This window comes from Rattus norvegicus, chromosome 1, assembly GCF_021556685.1.
Source record: "Rattus norvegicus strain SHRSP/BbbUtx chromosome 1, alternate assembly SHRSP_T2T, whole genome shotgun sequence".
In the NCBI taxonomy this organism is placed as follows: Eukaryota; Metazoa; Chordata; class Mammalia; order Rodentia; family Muridae; genus Rattus; species Rattus norvegicus.
The window spans coordinates 199,816,027-199,837,998 of record NC_141534.1 but is presented as its reverse complement, the minus strand read 5'-3'; the positions used below and the strand labels follow the sequence as shown (position 1 = coordinate 199,837,998).

General features: G+C 44.3%; 1 protein-coding gene and 1 pseudogene across 8 annotated transcripts in view; one reads left to right on the top strand and one right to left on the bottom strand.

Moving 5' to 3' along the window:
• Positions 1-21,972, top strand: part of Cpxm2 (carboxypeptidase X (M14 family), member 2) — a 110,427-nt gene that overhangs the window by 53,065 nt on the left and 35,390 nt on the right. For 4 of the 7 annotated variants that reach the window (XR_015687179.1, NM_001106306.1, XM_087659841.1 and 1 more), the window contains 1 exon segment: positions 21,243-21,327. Coding sequence is in view for 5 of the 7 variants with exons in the window: in NM_001106306.1 (NP_001099776.1) it covers positions 21,243-21,327 (85 nt within the window). In the remaining 2 variants the exon portion in view is untranslated. 7 annotated transcript variants of the gene reach the window in all.
• Rps27-ps7 (ribosomal protein S27, pseudogene 7) lies at positions 12,136-16,507 on the bottom strand (annotated as a pseudogene). Its single transcript, NR_197322.1, is given in 2 exon segments — positions 12,136-12,350; positions 16,393-16,507. The product of NR_197322.1 is annotated as a ribosomal protein S27, pseudogene 7 (transcript).

The window sequence follows — 21,972 nt, the reverse complement described above, 5'->3', positions numbered from 1 at the left end:
GTGCCTTTAGGAGGCAGTCTAGTAGGAGAATCCAGTATACTATTGAGGCTTCAAGAGAAGGCAGAGGCCATACTAACCTGAGGTGGGTGGAGCTCCCATTGGACCCATGCCAGAGCTGAGGATGATGCCCTGAGGTCCTGAGGCATGGCTGCCACATCCCCCGGGTAATTCCCATTCGAGCTGATGACAAAGTCTGCAATTTCATTTTTAATAATTCTTTCAACTAATTTGGGCTATCTGGAGTTATAAAATATAATTGTTGTAATGATTTTGAGTAATTTATATTTTTCAGCAATATAAATTATCATTCCTCACTGCATTGCCATTTAGTGAAACGTTAGTGCCCCGATAGAAACCAATCTTTCATTTCCCTAATGACAGAAAGTATATTAGACATGTGAGTGTTGCAATTATAACCAGCATGATGATTGAAAAGTTAATTACTCTGCTGAGGTGAGTCAGTGCTTCTAAGGACTTGGAAGAAATGCCGACAAATTTTAAAAACCAAATGTTTTGCACTTTAACTGTTTAGTAGGGAAAACCATCTGTGTTTTTTTTAAGTGAGGCAGTAACTTGAGCACCAGGTTTGTGTTGGTAAGATTTTGTGGAGAGAGGATGAAGAGAACTCTGGAAGGTTGACCAGTTGGCTGAATTTGGAGCAAGAAGTCAGAATAGTTAGTAAGACAAATAGAGAACTCTGGTTGTAAGCCAGGCTTTGTGCCCAAGAATACAAAGATTTGGCAGATTTGGTCATGGCACCAAGAAGTTAGCATGGGTTTGGAATGAGATGTCTTAGCAGAGATTCAGGGTACTATTTTTTTTTTTTTTGAGAAGTATGAGGTACCCAAGTCACAAGGAAAGTAGGATCAGACAGACAAGTTATTATATGATCACACTTTGGCCTTGAAGTGAGTAGTATTTGTGACAGACTAGTACACAAATGGTTCTGGGATGCTGTGAGACTGACAAGAGGTGGAGTCACCCTGAGAAGAAGGAAGGTCTCCTGAGCAACTGTCTCTACAGCTTTTGAGAAGAGTTCTCTGCATAGGGTGAGTGTGGCAGGTTTATGGACAGAAACTTAAAAATTGCAAGATCAATGTTGGACAAAAACCTAGGGAGATTTTCTACCCAGTCCCAGAAAGGGCTCAGTGGGTGTTAAGAACACAGACTTCTCATTATCCCTTGGGCTATCTTGATGGTTTGTATGCAGGGAATGGAGTAGCTGATGGTAGCTGCCCTTCAGAAGTTCAAGGGCAATGGAGTGCTGCTAGTGCACACACACTGTGCTAGGAGGGAAGAGTTGGAAATCCAGGTCTAGTGCTAGTGGTACTTGGGTTCAAGTCAGAGGTCAGGTTCAAGGATATCAGACTTAAGAAGTGGTGGAGGCTTGTCTGGGGACTAGAGGCTTAGGGAGTGAGCAGAAGGAATGACAAAGTGGAGAATTAGTCTGAGAATCTTGAGGCCACAAAGCAGCAGGCAAAGAGTGTTCAGGGTGAGATGGACAGGGAGAGTCAAGGGGACAAGTAAAGGGCAATCTAGTCACACCAGAAGGAAAATTGAAGGTGGTAGGAACTTAGCAGTTAAAGAATGACTGGGACAAAGGCTGGTTCCATTGGGGCAGGGAGAGCTGAAACCCCAACACCTGCTCAGGGTCTCATTTCCACAATGCAGTGTTGAGGTGGCAATGCCTCCAGTGGTACCTGGCTTTCTGCACTCTGGGGATTGACCCATCCTTCACCACTGTCACCTTATCCCTACTTAGTATGTGTGACACATAGAACAGTTTGCCAGGGCTTGGAGGGAGGAGACACCAGAACCCTGCACTGAAGGAGGGGGAAGGGAACCTGGAGGCCCCAGAAGGGAAGAACTGTGGGAGGCTTCATCAATCATCTTGTCTCTTTGGGAGGGAGGGAAGGCGGTGTGTTTTCAGAACATATCATGCCATGTCTTGTCCTTGCCTAATGGGGAGATGAGATGTCAGGCACCTGTGGGGTCCTAGGGAGAAAATTTCCACGCTCCTTTCTCACTTCTTGGAGAACTGTCAGTTTCTGAGCAGGAGAGTTTGGCATGATCTTGAAGGGTTTTGATGAAAACACTGTCAAGTTCAAGTTCAAGGTGAGGCAGTCTCTTCTTCACCCTGCACTTTGTCTGCTTTACTTATGCATAGGTAGCTGTTTAAAACCAAACAGAGATTTCATGGATGCCTCCCACGCATCCCTCTTGGGTTTCTGGGTGTCAGTGACTGAGCAATGAGCTCTCAGATGGTGACATGTCTGAAGTAGAAAAACTGTAAAGCTGGCTTCTGGATTGGTAGCTTCACCGTTTCGTTTTCAAGGTTTTTGTGCCAGGGTCGCTGCTCCTTGGGACACCCTCAGGGCGATTGCTGATACCCTTGCCTTTACCCATTTTTGTTTCTTGGTGGAAAAGACCTCTTTGTAGCAAGCCCCTTTCCTTGTTTGCAGTAGACACTTGTTTTATTGCTACAACAAAGTTAAAAGACACTTGAGAAAGGAAGGATCTATTTTGGCTCAAGTTCACAGTCCATCAAGGTGGGAAAGACATAGCAGCAGGAATGCAGTCTTGTTTATGCAGTCAAAGGTCCCAGTCCATGGAACAATGCCACCAGCATGGAGCATGGCTCTTCCTACCTCAGATAACCTAATCTAGAAAATCCCTCATAGAAATTACAGAGGCTTGTCTGGATTCTGCTAAGTTGATGATCAATATTAATGATCACATCTGGTGAGCTGATGTTCTGTCCCACAAATCCTGTTGGATTAGCTCCCTCTGTCCATATGTGTTTACTTCACGATGCTCGATCTACTCCTAGATCAAAAGTTTCCTTTTTTGTGCTCCATAGATAGATCAATCATGCTGCCTCCTTAGGGCCAGCGCCCTTGATGCCCTCTCTGCTGGGGGAGGGAGACCACTTTGCTTTCTTTTGCCAGCTTTTGAAATCAACCTTGGTCTCCCTGTGTTTACTTGACTGTCTACCCACTCATGTGTTTGTGCTGCACTGATGTTGCTCCTGGAGCATAGCAGGCTCATTTGCCCTGAAATCTCCAGTGTTGGGTCTAGGTTGGGTCTCTGCCATTGGCCTCTCTCATCTCTTCCTTCTCCAGAGGCTAAACAGGATCACAGTATGTCTAGCACAGGGGGCTAAACCACAGGGTGGAGACAGGTTGACCCACTGGGAAAGAAGCTCTGGTTCTTTGTCAATGTCCTGACTTGGATTAGAAATGACAACTAAAGACTCAGGCAGTACAAGTCTGGTTTCCAGTACAGCAGTGTTCGGAGGCAGGGGCCTTTGGGAAGTGATTGGCTCAGGAGGGCTTTGACCTCATCTATGGAGTAATCCATTGATGGGTTTATGACTTGGGAGACGATAGGGAGGTGGGAGGGGGTCACTGGATGTGTGCTTCTAGGCGTTATACATTGTCCCTGCCTCCACCTCTGCTTTGCATATTTCAGAACATGAATCGCTCTGCTCCACCACACCCTCTCAGGCAGGATGCATTGCACCATCACAGGCTTAGAAACAATAGAAATAAGGAAGCATGTAGGCTGAGCCCTCTAGAACCATGAGCCAAAATAAGTCTCTGCTCTTTATACTCAATTTCTCCTGTCACAGCTACTCAAAACTTGTGGAATGGACCTATCCCAGATTCCAGACTGACATTGGCATTCCTGGCTGCATGTCCAGGAATACATTTCTGAGACTTTTTGTGCCTCCATTTCTCCACTCATCAAGTGTGATACTAGTATACACCATGGGGGCTGACGTGAGGATTGAAGGAACATGCTGGTGAGGTTATGCTGGGCATACAGTAAGCAGCCTGCTGTTGCTGTCGCTTTCTTCAGACTCTGTCCCTCTTGTAGAGGGTCCTCAAACTGTAGCAGCTCCACCTATCACTCTCTCAGACCATGCACTTTGGTCAGCTGGCTGTGTGTTCCATACAATGCAGTAGGAAACCCAATCACACTCCCAACATGTAGCAGAGACCTCACAAGTTGGTGCTGCTTTTAACATGGTGGCTTCTTCTTATCCACCCTACCTCTGGGTCCTTTCCCCATATGCCCAGAGCTAGATCTCCTAGTACCCCAGCACCTACACATAGTACCTAGAAAAGATGCAACAGATATCAAAAAAGTCGAGTCTGACCTTTTGTCCTGTCTGCTTTTGGGTGGGGTACCTTTGCTAGTTTGGGAATTTCTTTAAATAACAGAGTATAGGCACCTAAGCAGGGACTGTGAGCACTTTGCCTGTGCCCCCTCATGTGGTGCCCAGTGACCCATTACATGGACGAGGAGACTGAACTGTAGAAAGTCAGAGAAGCTGGCTTAGCTTGCCTGTCTTGTAGGGGAATGCTTGCCCTCTTTTTTCCTGCTTCCTCCACTCCTTGTCTCTGCACTGGTGTCCCTCATGACCCCTCATTTTCTCTTGTGGCATGAGGTTCGTTAGAGTGTAGACCAAGGGATTGTGCCATATACTTCACTGAGGGTTTCTGAGACTAGGCCCGGGACCTTCCCCAAAAGGGGTCATTATTTTATCTATTTTTAAATCAGAAGGAAGACATAATAGGATAACGTTATATATAGTTGGCATTATATTAACTAGGTTATAAGATTTGAGTTTTACAGAGGAAGGGAAATTGGTCCATAGGGACTAACCCTCCTCCTCCAATCCACCTTCCTGTGCCTGGAAGCTGTGACTAAGCAAGTTTCCAGGACAAAGTGCCAGGTGGGAATGAGGTTGTCAGTCAGCTCTATTTAACATGGGGCACAACCCTGGGTTGTTTGACTGATCCAGGATAGTTGCTAGAGTCTGTGTCTGCACAACAGGGAAGAAGAAGACAAACCAGAGATATAGCTCCCGGGCAAAAAAGTCCCTGCTTCCAGATATGTAGGGTTGGGCTATGAGCAAGCACGGAAGTGGATTAGCAAGGCCATGGGGACCTTCTCTTTGCAACAAAAGGAACTCAGCCTCACTGACATATTGACTTTAGGATTCTGGCCTGCAGAGAAGATACACCCCTGTTATCTAAACCAGAGTTTTTGCATCATCATCATCATCATCATCATCATCATCATCATCATCAACAACAACAACAACAACAACAACAACAACAACAACAACAACAACAACAAAGGTGCTACCATTCATCAGTCCTTCAGTGGTCAGTTCAGCTCTGGTGATTTGCTGTCTATAGCATGTTGTGCCATGGTGGAGCCTCTAGCTGTGCTGGAAGCTGTTTGGGCTTTCAGCTAGGGCCACACCTTCATTCTCCAGCATCCACAAGGGCCATTTCTTTGGTTTCTTTTCCTCTGAGAATTCCAGATTTGGGGGTCCTTGTCTATTTTCTTCTTGTGCTTTTAGCTCTCTGCTGTGGGCCTTGCAGCTTCACCCTCTACCCAAATGTATTGCCTCCTGGCCCCAAAACAGTGTTTCTCTAAATAGTGTTGTCTCCCCATAGGCAAGTTAACAAGGTAATGGGAAGTGGATAATACTTGGCAGTTTATGGCATTTGTGCTGCATTCTCAAATAGGTGTGCTAACCAGTCTAAAGTGAAAATCCCAATAAATCAATGGGGTGATATTTCACACAGGCTCCAACATTTGGCTGTACTGAGAATGTGGTGGAAGCATTTGGCTTGGTGATTACAATTCTACCAGAGAGGGAGGTAAGAGGGAAAGAGGAGAATAAAAAGTGTGGACTCTTTTTCTACCTACTGAGCATGTCTACTGCAAACAAGTTAGACCTTTCTGTTTTGTATTTTGTCTGTAGCAGCTGTGGAAGGCATGTCTAGACCTCTTGGGATCAACAGTTCTGCCCAGAGTTCTAATTCAGCACTGGGCCAGATTTGGGCCGTTAGACAGCTGGAATGTGGCTCAGTGGGGAGGGGATGGGCAAGCTGCAGCCAGCTTCCTTGTGATACCAATAAGGAATTGGCTCCAAACGCTTCCTTTTCCAACTGAAGAGGATTCAGCCAGGATTTCCTTACTTGTGTATAGAGGTGGAAAGTGCCTAGTACAGACTACTTCTGAGGACTGGGGGCTTCTAATAGGCCGATGATGGGGATAGTTGGGACCAGAAGTACTTTTTTTTTTAATGTTCACATGTGCAGCATGAGACATCTTGGGTGTAGAACTCAAGGCTAAACTCAAGAAGCCAGTTTTCTTCTTATGCCTTTTATACACAGAAGCTGATGTATAACATTTCAAGTGTGCCTGCCTGCCACAGACTGTGATCTACCACATAAGTGCAGGTGTGGAATTTCCCCTTCATAGTGTCAAATGAGTGCCAGAAAGCTTCAGAGATCAGGTCTCCAAGTTGGGATGATGACCTTGACCTTGACTATCTTGACCCATTTGTGATAGGATTTAGGGAGGGTCTATCCTGGAGAGATGGACAAAAGTGATGGAGGCCGTGGGGCTCCAATGAGGTGGACATCGCATGTGTGCCTGGGATCTTGGCAAGTAGCTCTTTGATCGGGGATTACGATAATTATATTTCCTCAAATTCTTCTTTTTAACACTTTGTTTAGGTTAGTTTTGGCTGCATGGAACTTTTGACTGTTTCACGGTTGACATACCCAGTCTTTTAAGGTGTATGTCACATGCTGAGGACACCGTCCTCTCACTGCTGTGACCCTTCCTTAATTATCAGTCCGCCATAGCTGGGTGGATGAACACCTAGTTGCTATTCTGCTTCACAAATCCGTGTCTGTCTCTCCCCTGTACTATGAGTCCCTGAGTGTTTCCTCCTTTCCTTTCTTATTTCCAGTCCATTCTCTACTTCTGGGGTTAAACCCAAGAACAATAACAATGATTACTGCAATTATGTAATGTTTGTAGTTAAGTAGACCAATTTGTCCCACTTTATCTGATTTCAAAATTGTTAGAGCTTATTAAGATCTTTTGCCTTTGTATATTACTTTTATAATAATCTCATTATATCTACAAAATCTTGTTTGTATGATGATCTTGCTTATATCTTACTGTGATTTTCACAGGCGTCGTGTGAAACCTGTATATTAATTTGCTGAAGGTTGACACCTTTGTGTTAAATCTTTCAATACAGGACCACACACTTTTTCCACGAAAAGTATCTAGTTTCCTTCACCAAAGTTTTGTCATGTCCAAGCAAATGAGTCCTGTGTGTCCTGTTAGATTCGCATGTAAGTAGCTAATTTTTTTATTTTTATTTTTTGTGGTCAGTATTTTACTAAGTTAGCAGGGATCTCATTTGGCTGCCAAAACACCAGTGCTGACATTTATGTGCCTGTAAACTGCTATGTGTGAGTCAAGATGATTTTGACCTTTTTAGGGATTTTTTTGCCATTCCCCTCTTTCCTCTGATTTATGCATACACATTATGTCCATTCCCTCCTTTGATGAGCATGTGTGTGTAGGGACATGCGTGTCTGTGCTTGAACACACACACACACACACACACACACACACACACACACACACACACACAGAGTATGCCCAGCTCCACACACATAGAGTATGCCCAGCTCTTTCCTTTGGTGAACACATATACACCATATCTACCTCTTCCTTCTGATAAACACACACAGTATGTCGTGAGCCTCTAGAGAGAAACCTACACAAAATCTGGCCAGTGGAGTCTCCATATTATGAAATACATTCTGATTGACAAGATATGATTTTGGTCTAAAAGATGACAGTTTCTCTTGTGTCTGTGTCTATGTCTAAGTCTGTGTTTGTCTCTGTTTCTGTTTCTGTCTCTGTCTCTTTCTGTCTCTCTATGTCTCTGTCTCTGTCTCTGTCTCTGTCTCTCTGTCTCTGTCTCTGTCTCTCTGTCTCTGTCTCTGTTTCTGTCTCTCTGTCTCTGTCTCTGTCTCTGTCTCTCTCTCTCTCTGTGTGTGTGTGTGTGTGTGTGTGTGTGTGTGTGTGTGTGTGTGTGTGTGTAATGGTCTGAGAATTGAACCTAGGTCCCCGTACATGTTAAGCAAATGCTATACTGCTGAATTCTACTTACATTCTAGTTTTGTCCCCCAAATCTCCATTCATCTCTGGAAGTTTTCACATATTTGTAATAATTTTCATGTTAGCAAAGGAGACTTTAAAATGGAAAATGGCAAAGCTCCATTGTCCTGGGTCTCTCCACTGAGGCTGTAAAATGGTAGCCAGTTGAATGTCTATGGACCATTTGGACCTAAATGATGCCATTTTTTAAAACATTGAGTGATAATTTGTGCGTGTGTGTGTGTGTGTGTGTGTGTGTGTGTGTGTGTGTGTGTGTTCCTGTAGTTAGTTTATGTGCACCATAACTAATCTGTAGTTATGCATACAGGATCCTGTAGGCCAGAAAATGGTGTCAGATACCTGTAAGAGTTATAGGCAGTTGTGAACTACCAGGTGTGTACTGGGAAACGAACCCAGGTCCTCTGTCCCAGCCCCCTGTTTTATTCAGAACAATCTGGGGAAAATAACTAGTATATACCAAGCTACTGTCCTAGCAAGTGATGATAGTGCTGTACTTTACAATACCCCAGAGGTTAGACTCTGTAAACCTCATTACAGACAGTGTGCCTGCTAGAGATGTCATGATTAGCATAAGCGAATCCCTAGTTGGAGCCCATTTCTTCTAGTCTTAGGGACCCCTGATCTTTGCAGGAGCCCAGTAAGGCCTACATGTCCCCAGCTTTTGTATGTGTTCTTCTCAGCTCTGCAGCACGGCTTTCACTCCCTTGATACCAACTTCCTCTCGTGCTTAGCAGAAAGTTTCCGATTTTGACCAAGTGGTTGCTTTTTAGGGGGACTTTTTTATGTTATGCCAGCTTTGAACCAGGCTGAGAAACGGGTGAGTCCATGGGTTTCCCCTAAGCATATCTGAAAGTTAAAACCTTTGCTAAGTCGCACAGAAGGTTATTGTCTCTCTTTTTTTTCAAATAGCCTGCTAGTTTTTCTTTCAAGTCTCTCTATAAAAATATAACATGAGTGCTGCCAGGGACATCTCAGCTGGCCATGCCTTCAGAGCCCAGGCTGGCCATGGAAGGGAAAGCCACGTGCTTTCCGGTACTACTAAGAAAATTCCATCGGCCTTCTCTCCAGAGCATTACAGGAAAAAAAATGTGGACTCTTAAAGGGGGAGGGAAAAGAAATTCTGCTCTGCAGTTCTGTGCTGAATTTATAAGCAAGATACGAACTGGCCTCGGTTCTTCATGCATGTGCCTGGAGAAATGGTCTTGGGATGAGTAGAAAAATTGAAAAGGCTAGAGATGAGATGGAAATGTGAAAGAGAGGGTTGCAGGGGTTATTTTTAACTGATGTATTGATTGTTTCATTGTTCAAACAGCCAAGAAACATTTATGGTGTTTCTTTAAAAATAGTCCTTATTTCAGGTCCTCTAGTTCCATTTCCTGGACACCTGGGCAACTACTGCAAACTGCTTAACAGATATTTCTTGTTCTTGGTCCCTTCCTTCCTTCCTTCCTTCCTTCCTTCCTTCCTTCCTTCCTTCCTTCCTTCCACCTGTCTGTCTGTCCATCCTTTCTTCCTTTCCATTTCTTTCTAAGTTTTGGTTTGTTTGCTTCTTGTATCCACACATGTGTGTACGTATGTGTATTTGTGTAGAGAACAGATGTTGACCTTGGCTGTCTTTACCTATTGTTTTCCACCTTACTTTATTTTTTTGAGACAAGGCCTCTCAGTGAACCCAGAGCTTGCAATTTAAGCTAGAGTGGCTGGCTAGCAAGCTCCCCTGGATCTACCTGTCTCGCCACACCCCACCTGGGGCTGGGGTTATAGGACATGCGGTCATGGCCTCATTCATGTCAAAGTTTGTGATGGACCTGCAGATCTCCTCTGACATGTGTATACAGACGTCAGGGGTCTGTGCACGCACACACAGACACAAAATGTATAACAACAATTCACTCTTTCATTTTCCTCCTGGGGCCATCTGGCCCATGTTGGCCTTTGAACTGCTTAAGTCCCCATGTCAATCTCCCCAAGGTCCCTCTTGTCAGGCGTGGCTCTTGGCCTTCCTCTTTCTGCTCAGACCTCTCTTTTCCTTGAGTTATTCTCCATGTTAGACTACACGTCTGTTTTCTCCTTTGTTTTGGTGTTGTATGCCTTCTGGAAATGGAGTGTGGAAGATGTTTTGAGCTCCTTGAATGAAATGTATTTCTGCTGATCTCACCCTGGATGGGCAGCTGGGACGACAGGATTCTCCCTCAGAACTGCTGGCATCTTTACTGAGGTGTAATTCCCTACCACACAGCTCACTCGTTTGAAATGTGCAGTTCTGTGGGATTCTGTACATTTGTGCCATCATGCAGTCATCACTACAATTAATTTTAGAACATTTCATTTTCCCAGAAGGAAACTTCACCCCGTATCTCCCAGAACTTCCAAATCTCCCATGCCGCCTTTCCTGAAGCTTTACAGGGAGTGACCTGAAGATATTTGTCCTTGCAAACTTTTGGATATTAATTCCTCAATACAGTTTCAGGGCCGTGTCCATGTTTAGTCCTAAATACTGTACATGATGTCAAGGTGTCAGCTGGTCACAGACCATCCTCAGTAAAGAGCAAAGAGCAATAGCTTAACCCCTGCATGCTTGTGCTTAGTGCTCTCTCTCTCTCTCTCTCTCTCTCTCTCTCTCTCTCTCTCTCTCTCTCTCTCTCTCTCTGTTCTTATAAAGTTCAGGATTTCCTGCCTAAGGAATGGTATCAATTACAATGGGCAAGTCTCTCCACCTCAATGGGCATAATAAAATTAATTCCTTGTTGTTATGACAGCCCAACCTAGTTGTTGAAACTTTTCCAGATGATTTTAGATTGTCAACTTGCCAATTAAATCTAACTAAGTGTATGTATGTATCATATTTCTTGTATGCATGTATGTATCAGATTTCTTGCATTAATATCTTTCTTTCTGGCCTAAATATGAAATTGCTAGCCAGTTTCCCCCTAGTCACTTCTTGTCTGTCCATCATATCTCAGCTCAAACACTGCCCTTCCAGAAAGCTTCTTTTATGGCATTTCCCATTTTCCAGTCCTCCATAGCTTGTCCTTTAAACAGCATCACAACAGCATTTCAATTACTGATTGAATAATTAATGATGTGGTCCCTGCCCTCCACTACACTATGGTCTCATAGGCAAATTAGGTAAATGTCTTGATGAAGCCTGTATTATCAAATATCCATTCTGCTATTTAGAATATCATGGCCTCTGTGGTCTCAAGTGGGCTTGATTTGAGGGCCACTGCCCTAGGACTTGGCTCCCTTCCTCCTCCTGATATGGTCAAGGTATTTGATCCGGTGTCAACAAATGTGGCTTCTACCATAACATTGGCAAGGTCTGAGCTGCAGTTTTCACTCTGTGAAAAACAGCTTTGGAGTTCGCACAGTGATGAGGGCCTCTAACCCAGCGCTAGGGAGGTGGAGGCAGGAGGATTCAAAGTTCTGCCCTCCCCAGCTGCATAGTGAGTTCTAAACCAGTTTGGTTACCTGAAGCCTCATTTCAAAGGAAAAAAAGAAAGTAAAGGAACCCAACAGTTTCTGGTAAGCATACAAAAAATGTTAATGTTCATGGATGTTGAAGCTTTTGAAAGTAAATTATCTTCAAATATTTTGAAAAAGAAAACCGACTATGTTCCCAGCAGCCATTGGCCATGCATGTCTGTTAGTAACTGAGCCACAGTGTACAAACCGCATTGGCGCTCACCTGCTTCCATTTCCTGCCTGTTCCTTCAGGGAAAAGTACAGGAACATGTTGGCGAAGCCGGTGGCATCCAATATCTGCTCTGGTACTCAGAATGTCATGGCCCCTGACCACTTTGTGCCTTAGTTTCTTTACTGATAAATTGGTGCTGACATCTTCCCTGGCCTTAAAATAGTTTTGAGCAGATCTAGTGGAGAATTCCAGCTCATTATCTAAGTTGCTTAGAGCGGGACAGGCCATTCCGTGCTATAGGAAGCTCTCCTATGCATTTGGCAGGTTTAGTGGCATCCTTGTCCCCTATTTACCAGGTGCCCCACCCCTCAGGTGTTGCACCCTTTCCAGACGCCACACTCACTACAGCCTTTAGACATAGTCAATTGTCCCTCGAGGGACAGAAGAATCCCCCCACCCCCAGCAGAGCACCATGGCTGTGTTTATAGGCAGGGGCTCTTTCCAGTTGAACGGAATTGGCAGTGTCCGCCCACACTCTTGCTGTCACAGAGGATGCTGACGTCCGGCACAGTATGGGAATGCACTCTCATGGTCAGCAGAAGAGCACACTGAACCTTGGCCTTGAACTTGAAAGAGTTTTTAGAAGTCTCCAGCGTCTGACATTTCGACCTGTTGGTTGTTGCCAGTTGGGCTGACTCTGGGTGAAAAAATAGATCATGCCTCTTCCAGGAACCCAGCTTCTGACTGTGTGAAGGAGCCAACTGTTTTGAGAAATACCAGGAAAGTTTAATCACAGTAAGTGGATCATGAAGGCAGGCCCTGATTTGTCAGGTGAGGATGAATTTTTGCAGTGTTTATTTGAACTCTAATGTTCTCTTTAAGAGAGAGGTTGGGGGATGGGACAGGGTGGGGAGGGTGGAGTGACCTAGTTTTCCCTGGCTGCAATTTCTTAGCTGAGACTTAAGCTTTCTATTTAATAACTGGATTTAGGGAACTATTGTTCTCTCCTATCATGGTGAAACTGGCAAGATGTATCGAGAACTCAGGCCTGTACTGGGAGACAGAAGGCTCTGGAGTGATGGCAAGTGAATCCAGGGTTGGAGAGAAGGTCCGGAGGCAGCAGATATCCTCCTTTAGAACACCACATGCTAGTCCCCAGAATCCGGGATATGTGGCCGCATTAGTTACTTCTGTCTTTGCTGTGATGAAATGACTGGTAGAAGCTCCTTAAGGACCTAGGGTTTCTTACGGTCTGAAGTTCCAGGGCATCTGCACTTTGTTGGGGGAGGTATGGATGCAGGATCGTGAGGCAGCATCCACAGTGAGGAAACGGATGAATGCTGCCTGCTGCTTCTTTTTATTTAGCCCAGGGCCACAGTTAAGGAAATGAGCTACTCGGAGTTAGAGTGAGCTTTCCCATTTCCATTCACTCAGTCTAGGAACTTCCTCTCAGACAGGCCTAGAGGTTTGTTTTCCAGGTGATTCGAGAGCCCATCAAGTTGACAGGCAACACTAACCATCACAGTTACATTATGTGACAAAAGGGATTTGCATGAGGAAACTAATTTAAGGACCATGAGTGGAGAGAGCCAACTGAACCCCATTTTATTATGAGTTTGGTGGAAGAGTCTTCTTCAGCTCTGAACAGAGGGAGTTGTGCCTACTCACTGCCATGTTCAGAGAGATAGTATGTTGCTTGTTTTAATGAGGGATTCAGAAAGCCGGTGGAAGTTGAGAAAGAAATGGGTGGATGAGAAGTTGGAAAGGAAATGGATGGATGAGTCGCCCGGAGGACCCAAGAAGGAGATTCATGGCTTCAGTACAACTGAAGTAGGAGTCTAATCTATTCATCAGACCTCTGCAATAGATCTGTGCTGTCTTAAGCTCCTGGGTCTGGAGTAGTTGCTAGATAGCTATAGGAACTTGTATAGCTCTCATAGGTCTTCATAGGTCTTCATAGGTCTTCATAGGCCATAACAAACAAGTAGAAATCCTAAGATGGATATTCACAAGCAAGCATGGCAGAACATACACTGCTTCCCTGTTATACACATTAACTCTGGTTCTACAAGATTTGAGTGTGTGCAGAGCCATGTTTCTTCCAGCCACATTATAGGCTTGCACTCAGAGGCTGATAATTCTGATCAGAAAGTTACATTTGGGATCACTTGGAAGGACTAATATTCTGCTTCTTATAACACCATGATCCACACATGTATATTCCAGTTTGTTCTTTCATGGAAAAAAGTGGATATTAGAGCTCATAAGGGCAAGTTTGTCTCCCATGCCCTTAAGCACCAGAGTTGACGCAAGTGTGCTTATTTCTTCCTCGGATGTTTTCAAGCAGCTCCGAGGTAGATCACTATGGCCTGCCCTCAGACAGCACTGAAACCTTCCAGAAAGCACAGCAAAACACTCAAGAAGGGAGTGGGAGACCAGGCTTCTCTGATTCTCTTCATTCACTCCAGACATTCCTATTTTAATGTCGGCAACTTCCACCTCCTAACTTGTACTTTTACCTCAAGCTTCAGTGGAGGATGGCTGCCTCGGTTGGTGTACCTCAGGCTGTTGTGAATGCTTGGCCAGGGACTGTGGGGCAGCCTAACAACTCCACCCTTATCTCATGTTCCTCACCGTCTTCCAAAGACATCAGTCTGGACAGGAGATCACCAGCCTTACAATAAGTTCTTAGTCGAAGCTACAAGATGTAGCGAACCTGCTCCATTCTGGCTTTTTCTGTGTTGTTCTACCTCTTCAGACCTTTAGTCAGACTCAACACCATTGATAATGGCTTGGCTGCTTTGCTCGTGTGGGACCAGAGCCCCCAGCCTCACTCAGGCTTAGCAAGTGCCACACTTGATGATTGCTGGGCCTCTGGTTAAATTATGAATAGGGTTTCTTTAGCTGGATATAGAAGCCCTTTCTGGCAGTATAGGGGGTCTATAGGCAGGGGGGGTACTTTTCTGCTGGAATGCCTGAGTGTCTCTTGTCTCTCCCATGCACCTTTCTTTCTCTCACTCTTCTCTCCCTAGAGAGCCTCTGTCTCTCCAGCTACATGATGACAACTAGAACCCTCATGAGTGCCCAAGGATTCTGACTCACGACTGAAGCTGCCTTGTTCTCAAATCTAGATTCTCAGGGAAGAATGTTTTGTTCCAGTTTGGGACAAATGTTCACTGTTGGATAGCCAACTATGATCGTCACATTTTGTCAAGGGCCCATCTTTAGAATGTTTGTCCTTGTCTAAGTGTAAGGTCACCGTACCTTAAATACGTGCAATGAAGGTGATTATGGGGAAGGGATATTTCAAAAAGGATAGAGACGACCACTCAGCGCTTTCTTATTCCTCCCATTAAAGAGCGTTTTATCTGTGGCCACTCTTAATTTAGATTTGAATATTTGAATTTTAGTCTTTGGATATTTGAAATTCTCATCTATAGCACTGAACACAATTGATCGTGAGTCTTGAAAATTTTTCATTAAGAACTAAGTTTCATGCTTATTTTATATGTTTCTATAAGTTCTTATAACTATTTTGATAAGAGACATCAGCCTCTCCTGGTGTTTGGAGAAAGGTGGAAGCATTTATTTTTAGCTGAGAACTGCTTCTTAATAATGCCTAGCCTCATAATATTATGGAAATAATTAAATTGGTCTCTTGCTATAAATGTACTTATGTCCATATGTGCTTGTGTGTTGGCATAGGTGTGTCTATCTATATGACAGACACATTAGGAGATGTGTATACCTGTCTTAGACCAACCCTAGCACACAGAAAATACTTCGTAAGTATTGGTGTTAGCTTTATTAATATTGCTGAGCTCTAATTGTTCACTTAAGTCTTTAGCCACAAAATTATAACTTAAATTGATTTTCCAAGGGTAGAATGTTTGTTGGAAGTTATTCTGCTTCTGATTTTTAAATCTCTCTCTCTCTCTCTCTCTCCCTCTCTCTCTCTCTCTCTCTCTCTCTCTCTCTCTCTCTTTCTCTCTCTGCGTGTGTGTGTGTGTGTGTGCGCACGCGTATGTATCTGTATGAGAGAGACAGAGAGAGAGAGAGGGAGAGGGAGAGGGAGAGGGAGGGGAGGGGAGGGGAGGGGGGAGGGGGAGAGGGAGGACAGCAAGTGCAATGCCTTGGGAGGCCAGAAGGCATCAGACCTCCTGGAGCTGGGGTTAAGGTGGTTGTGAGCTACTTGATGTGGGTGCTGGGAACTCCACTCAGGTCCCCTGTAAGAACAGCATGGATTCTTAATGGCTGAGTCATCTCTCTAGTCCTTTTTATTCTGTTTTTTGGCTCACTTTCATGTTCTTTTTTAAAGTTTTTTTCTTCTTTTAAGTGACAGGAGATAGTGACAAGCTCCTGCTTTTATTGTCTAAGAATGCCTTTATTTCTTATACGTTGAAATATGATGAGTTTTGTGTTGATAATGTTCTTTTAATCCATCGAACACAGTGATCTCGTGTTTTTGTGTTTTTTTTCATATTTTTTCATATATATATATATATATATATATATATATATATATATATATATACACAAAATGTGTTTATTGGGAACGTTCCCACTCATCTTGAATCAGGGGCTTTCAGTGCTGCTTTCTCCTGAAGGAGTAGCCTTCTGTCAGCCTTGCTTTTCCACCTGTAGGCTGACAGAGGACAGTGAAGCAGCCAACACACATGACTACGTTTGTGCATGGCTAAAGACCGAGGTGATATTAGAACATCCTGGGCATGTCACACCCACGAAGTAGGAATTGGGGCTCTGCACCAGGCGCTTTTTCTTATATTTCCTCTTCTCCTCTTCTGGACATGGATGAAGATCCTTTGCAAGAGGATGTTCTCTTGGGGAGGTCATCACTGCTGGAAAGGCGATCTTGTGGTTCTAATACTGTTTTTGAGCGGTGTGCTATCAATTTGTTTCCATTCATTTGTACTTTTTTTTTAAACTTCCTGACTTCTTGTATTTGATCTTTGATACTTTACAGGGTGACTAGGTGTCGGTGGTGTGGGAAACAATGATCCTCACTTCATAATAAAAGTACTTCCGGAAAGCCAGAGTAGCAAGAGCCACACAGATTTATTTTCAGTCCTATAGAAACCAAGCACCAGCCTGGACTAAGGCAAACATGGCTGGTGCGTGGACTTGGCTGTGGTTTTTAATATTCCTAATCTCATTTCTCTGCCTCTGCAGTCCATGTTGGCCGAGTTCTTCGGGGAGGTACAACCGTGCTGGTGTCTAGGGTTGTTCCATCCTCCCCAAACTCTTCATCCTGTTGGTTCAGGACACAATGCTGTGTCTAATGTATATCCTAGGGCTTGAGATCACCCCTTTTCTGATACATGTAGCAGACTGCCTGTAGCTTTCTCACCCTAGGACAACTGAGAGCACCTATGCCAGCAGGGGCCAGCTGCCAGGCAGGGAAGAGGTGGTCTTGGTGCCTCCTGCTTATCTACAATCCATCAACAATCTATAAATAGACTATGCTGAAAGCAGACCATAATGGTTTATTTCTTAGAATGGATTTCTTTTTTATTGATTCTGTGTGTCCTTTATTGTTCCTCATGAATCTGTGGATTCACGTAGTTTACCTGTTCTAGACAGGTTCTCTCCACTTTCTCCCCAAGTACTGTTCTCCCCATTGTGTTTGGTCTCTCTGTGGAACTCTGATGAGGAACAGGTCAGGCTTCTATCATAGCTGTCCTCTACTTTGGTTTTCTATGTCCTGGTCTTTTAGTGCTGTGTTCTTAGTAACTTTTTCAGCTTTATGACTGTTTGGTAGTTCTCTCTTTGGCAGTTTCTATTCGGTATTTTCAATTTATCTGCATGTTTAATTTCAATGGCATTTTTAAGAGCTGTACATGTTCTTCATATCTAGTTGCTTCTTTTATACTAACCTGTTTCCTTTTGGTGTTTTTATTTCATATTTTGCTTTTTAAAATATGTCATGTATAAAGGTGGCTATAAATAGGAATTCTATAACCAGACCATTGAGTTTTGAGACTAATGTTCTATAACCTTGACCTTTTGGTGCATCTGTAGTTCAGAATAATAAGACCTATGTCATTTGGTTGTCATAAAAAATGAGTTAATATTTGCAAAGTGCTTAGGAATGTGTCTGTCATGTGCAGATAAACAACCTTAGAATTGGCTCATTCAGTAGAAAATCATACTTTGGGTTTTGACTTTTTTACAGCTAGTGACATTGTGTGGTGTGACACTCTGTCACCATGCTGGCTGTGGCAGTGAGTGAGCCATGCCTGTCAATCACACATGCTCGTGTAACTGCAAGATGATAGCGTGTGCTATGCTGTTAAGATCTGATGCTCAGTAGGTTAGGTGGATATGCACACGTTCAGCTTATGGTATATTCAACTCACCATGGCTTTCACTAGGACACAGCCCTACTGCAAGTTGAGGATTTGTTTTTACCAAATGACAGTCTCAAACTCCCAAATTCTCCTGGTCCTGGATTTGTTGCATTCTAATTCTGTTACCTCGTTCTCATGGAGAGTATTTTCTAGGTGACTAATGGGGCTTTAGAGTCATTCTTACTGACTCCCCATCACTTAGAGAAACCTCCAAAGCCCTTAGAGAAAGACTGGTCTACAGAGAAAATTCGTGGCAGGTCTGCTGGGAGCCAAGTAGACTCCTCTTAAATATTTTCACTTTCTTCCAGAGTCTTGGGGGAAGGGTTAAGTTCAACACCCCTAGCTTTTGATGTTCCATCCCATCATTATATGCATAAAAACAATGCTGGCGTGTTAATTTACACAATACTTAATTTTTTTCTTTCAGCTCTTATCCCCCAGGTCACTGCAGATTTCTCTTATTTACTTGCAAACTCAGTGGTAACATAAAACCTCTGTTTATCTTACCAGGTCAGAATCCGGCTGACTGGTAGGGAAGACTCTGCAGTAGAATGTTACAATGTGTTTTGACTCCCTCCTCCGTGGTCCACCTCCTTTTGAAAACCTGATGGGAAAGGATGCTCTATAGGAGGAAAGTGAGCTAGTGTCTTTCAGGCTATTCCGTGTTATTTTATGTTTACAAATGAGGGAGCTGCCAGAGCCCAGGAAGGTCAGCACAGCCTCTGCCTCCTCCTGTGGTCTAGAGGTCTTGGACCCCAGTACTTCTTTGTTTAGATTGCATAGCTTTGAGTCAAGCTCCGGATGTCAAGGTTGTTTTGTGATGTGAAATAATCCCTCTGGGGGAAGCAGAAGTAAACCAAAAAAGTGTGACTATCAAGTCATTCCTGAAGATTAGGAGATCAGGAAAACAGGAGCTCCAGTCTCCCATGAGGCTGGCTTATCATAATATATGTGCCTGACACAAAGGAAAAAAAATATGCAGGGTTTTCTGTTGGGCACGGACTGTGTTCTCTCACTCACCTGCCGTGCATCTTCTGTTTGGCTGATCCAGGCGGTTCCTTCTTTCTTTCCTCTGCTCCATGGTCATAGCACTCCTTAACATGCTTGAACATTCTGTTCACCTCTCTGTCTTCCTTGAATGAACAGATCATGTGCAGTTTAGCTGTGCACCCTCAGAGACTGGGATGCTTTTATTAGAGGGGCTGAAATGTCAGGGAGTATGTACTACATATGGCTGTAGCCTTTAAAATGCCCTGTATGCAAATTTAATCAGTCAGCAAGTAAGCTGAAATAAGAGCGGCATAAAATGAAATAACTGTAAGAATTTTGGATGTTTAAAATAGCAGATAAGCAGGAGGTAACCCGGTCATGTGACTCTAGCTAGGTTAGCATCTCTTCCCAGTGTAGGTTGGGGGAGGGGAGTTTAGATCCAGGAGGACAATGTGGCAACCTCTGTCCTGGCTGATGGAAATGGGCTGGGCTGCTGGTGGTGTAGACAGAGTCTGATATACTTTACAAAGATATAGGCAGTAAATTGGCAAACTCTATGAGAGGCTGATGTGGAGGAGATGGGGATGAGGATATGTGGTGTGTGTGTGTGTGTGTGTGTGTGTGTGTGTGTGTGTGTGTGAGTGTGTGTGTCTGGGGGTTTGGGGATGGGGGAATGAGATGTGTGTGTGGTTATCAGGAGTGACTGCTGTTGTTTGGTTTCCTGGTGAACAACGGGGGTTCTGCCAGCCCACCATGTTGTAGTGCCTTCTGCCAACAAGAATGTGCTTGTTGGGTAAGTGCTCTCCCACCAAATCGCACACAATCCCAGTACTTAGAATACTTTTTTATTTTAGGACAGGGACTCACCAAAGTGCCTGGGCTGGCCTGAAACATTTGGTTCTTCTGCTTTTGGCCTTGGGTTTAAGGACCGAACCATAGGCCCAGTCTTTCTTCTTTGGAAAACTTACTAAATTTCCTTTCTGCCTTCACCCTGTTTGTGTTCTTTGACTGAGAGGTAAATGTACTCCTTTTGTCTCACTAGGACAGAACTCTGCCTCCGTAGCCCGCCTTGCTGGTTTGGGTTTGGGTAGGCACGACCAGCTTGAGAAGCAGTCAGCGGGCAAAAGGGAGTTGCTGTTGGAAAGGATTGAAATCTAGAGCAGATTGCCGTTTGGGGTGAGGGTAATTTTGCAGGCAGATGTGAGCTGTTACGAAGGGGTTTCCCAGCAGGCCTTGCTTACTGCTGCCTTAGTTCATGTTCCTGGAATTCTTGGTGGTGCGGTTACTGGGGGTTTGGGGGTGGGGACTATTGTTTGATGGATTCTGACTTCTAGCAAACTTTGGATTACAAGGTGGTGGGAAGATGGGGCCCTATGAGCCCTTCCTCTATCCTTGCTAGAATTTTGACTGTTTGTGCTGCTGACCCGGTGCTCTGAATCCACGAGTACAGCAGCTATGCCCTGTCCAGAAGACATGTAAGCTCTCCCCCATTCTCTGGTTCTTCCACTCCATTTTGGTTGCTCTTGATTGATACAGATGCCCCACTGAGCATGGAGCACTGATTCTCAGCACTCTAACTAGGGGTGAGTCTATATTAATCTACCTATTGCAAAAAAGAAATTTCTCTGATCATGGTTGAGAGCAGCACAAACTAATGGGCCAAAGCATAAATATTTAGGAAGCTGTGTGGCAGCATGGCTGCTTAAAGGAACAGCAGTAGTAGGTTCCTCCCCAGCCATGGACTTATGACGTGGTTTATAGTACCAGGCATGGGTGCTGTCCTATGGAGGAGGTCTCAGATGCAATCAGAAAGCGGTGGTTAGCCCCATAAACAGTCACACCACTACTACACTGGAGGGTACATGTTGTCTGGCAAGTTGGTATTTTAGCATGCGTGAACTAGTGCTGGGTAAGACCACTGCTGTCTTTTGCCCTCAGTGGCATGGATAGCACCTTCTGTCACTATGAAACTAGCCAGCATAGAGGAACTTGCCCAGTAGGTTCAAGATTAGTTTCTCTATGTTCTGCAATTTTAAGTGTGTGGTGTCTTCATCACTGGTATCTTATCTAGTTGTAATGGGCAACCAAGAACAATGACTAAAGAGTCTATGCTGTCTTCCAGGACCTCCCTGGGAAACAGGGTTTGATCCAGTCCTGGAGAAAGCATACCCATTCTTTCACACCACTGAGTGTATGCAAACCTAGTGATCTTTCATTTTATTTTCTCATAGGAGTGACTGGGTGACGTCCTACAAAGTCATGGTGAGCAATGACAGCCACACATGGGTTACCGTGAAGAATGGATCTGGTGACATGGTGAGTCCTCTCTTCCTTCTCCCCCCATGCCTTTGGTGCTGGCCATGAGGCTTTGTCCTGCCCTGGGGATGTTTACCAGTTCTGTATAAACTCAAACCAACCAGGAGGGGTCTGATGGATAATGACCTCCTCTTTATATTCTGAAACCCAATCTCAAGTGACCTACAGCTGGGGGTTGATGCAGAATTCTGTATTCATTCTGTCTTAGTTAGGATTTTATTGCAGTGAAGAGACACTATGGCCATGACAACTCTTATAAAGGAAATCATTTATTTGGGACTGGCTTACAGTTTAGAGGTTTGGTCCATTATCATCATGGTGGAGAAATATTGTGGCATCTAGACAGACTTGGTGCTGTAGGAGCCAAGAGTTCTACATCTTGATCCTCAGGCAGCAGAAGAGAGGTGACTTAAGCTTCTGAGACCTCAAAGCTCACCCCCACAGTGACACACTTCTGCCAACAAGGCCACACCTCTTATTAGTACCACTCCCTATGAGTCAGACATTCACATACATGAGTTATGGGACCCATTCCTATTCAAACCACCACACATTTCAATGAAAGTACTTTTGTGATGCAGCCTCTGGTTCAGTTTACAACTTAGCCCATTGCATCTGGCGACGTTGCATGATTAGCTTCAGCAT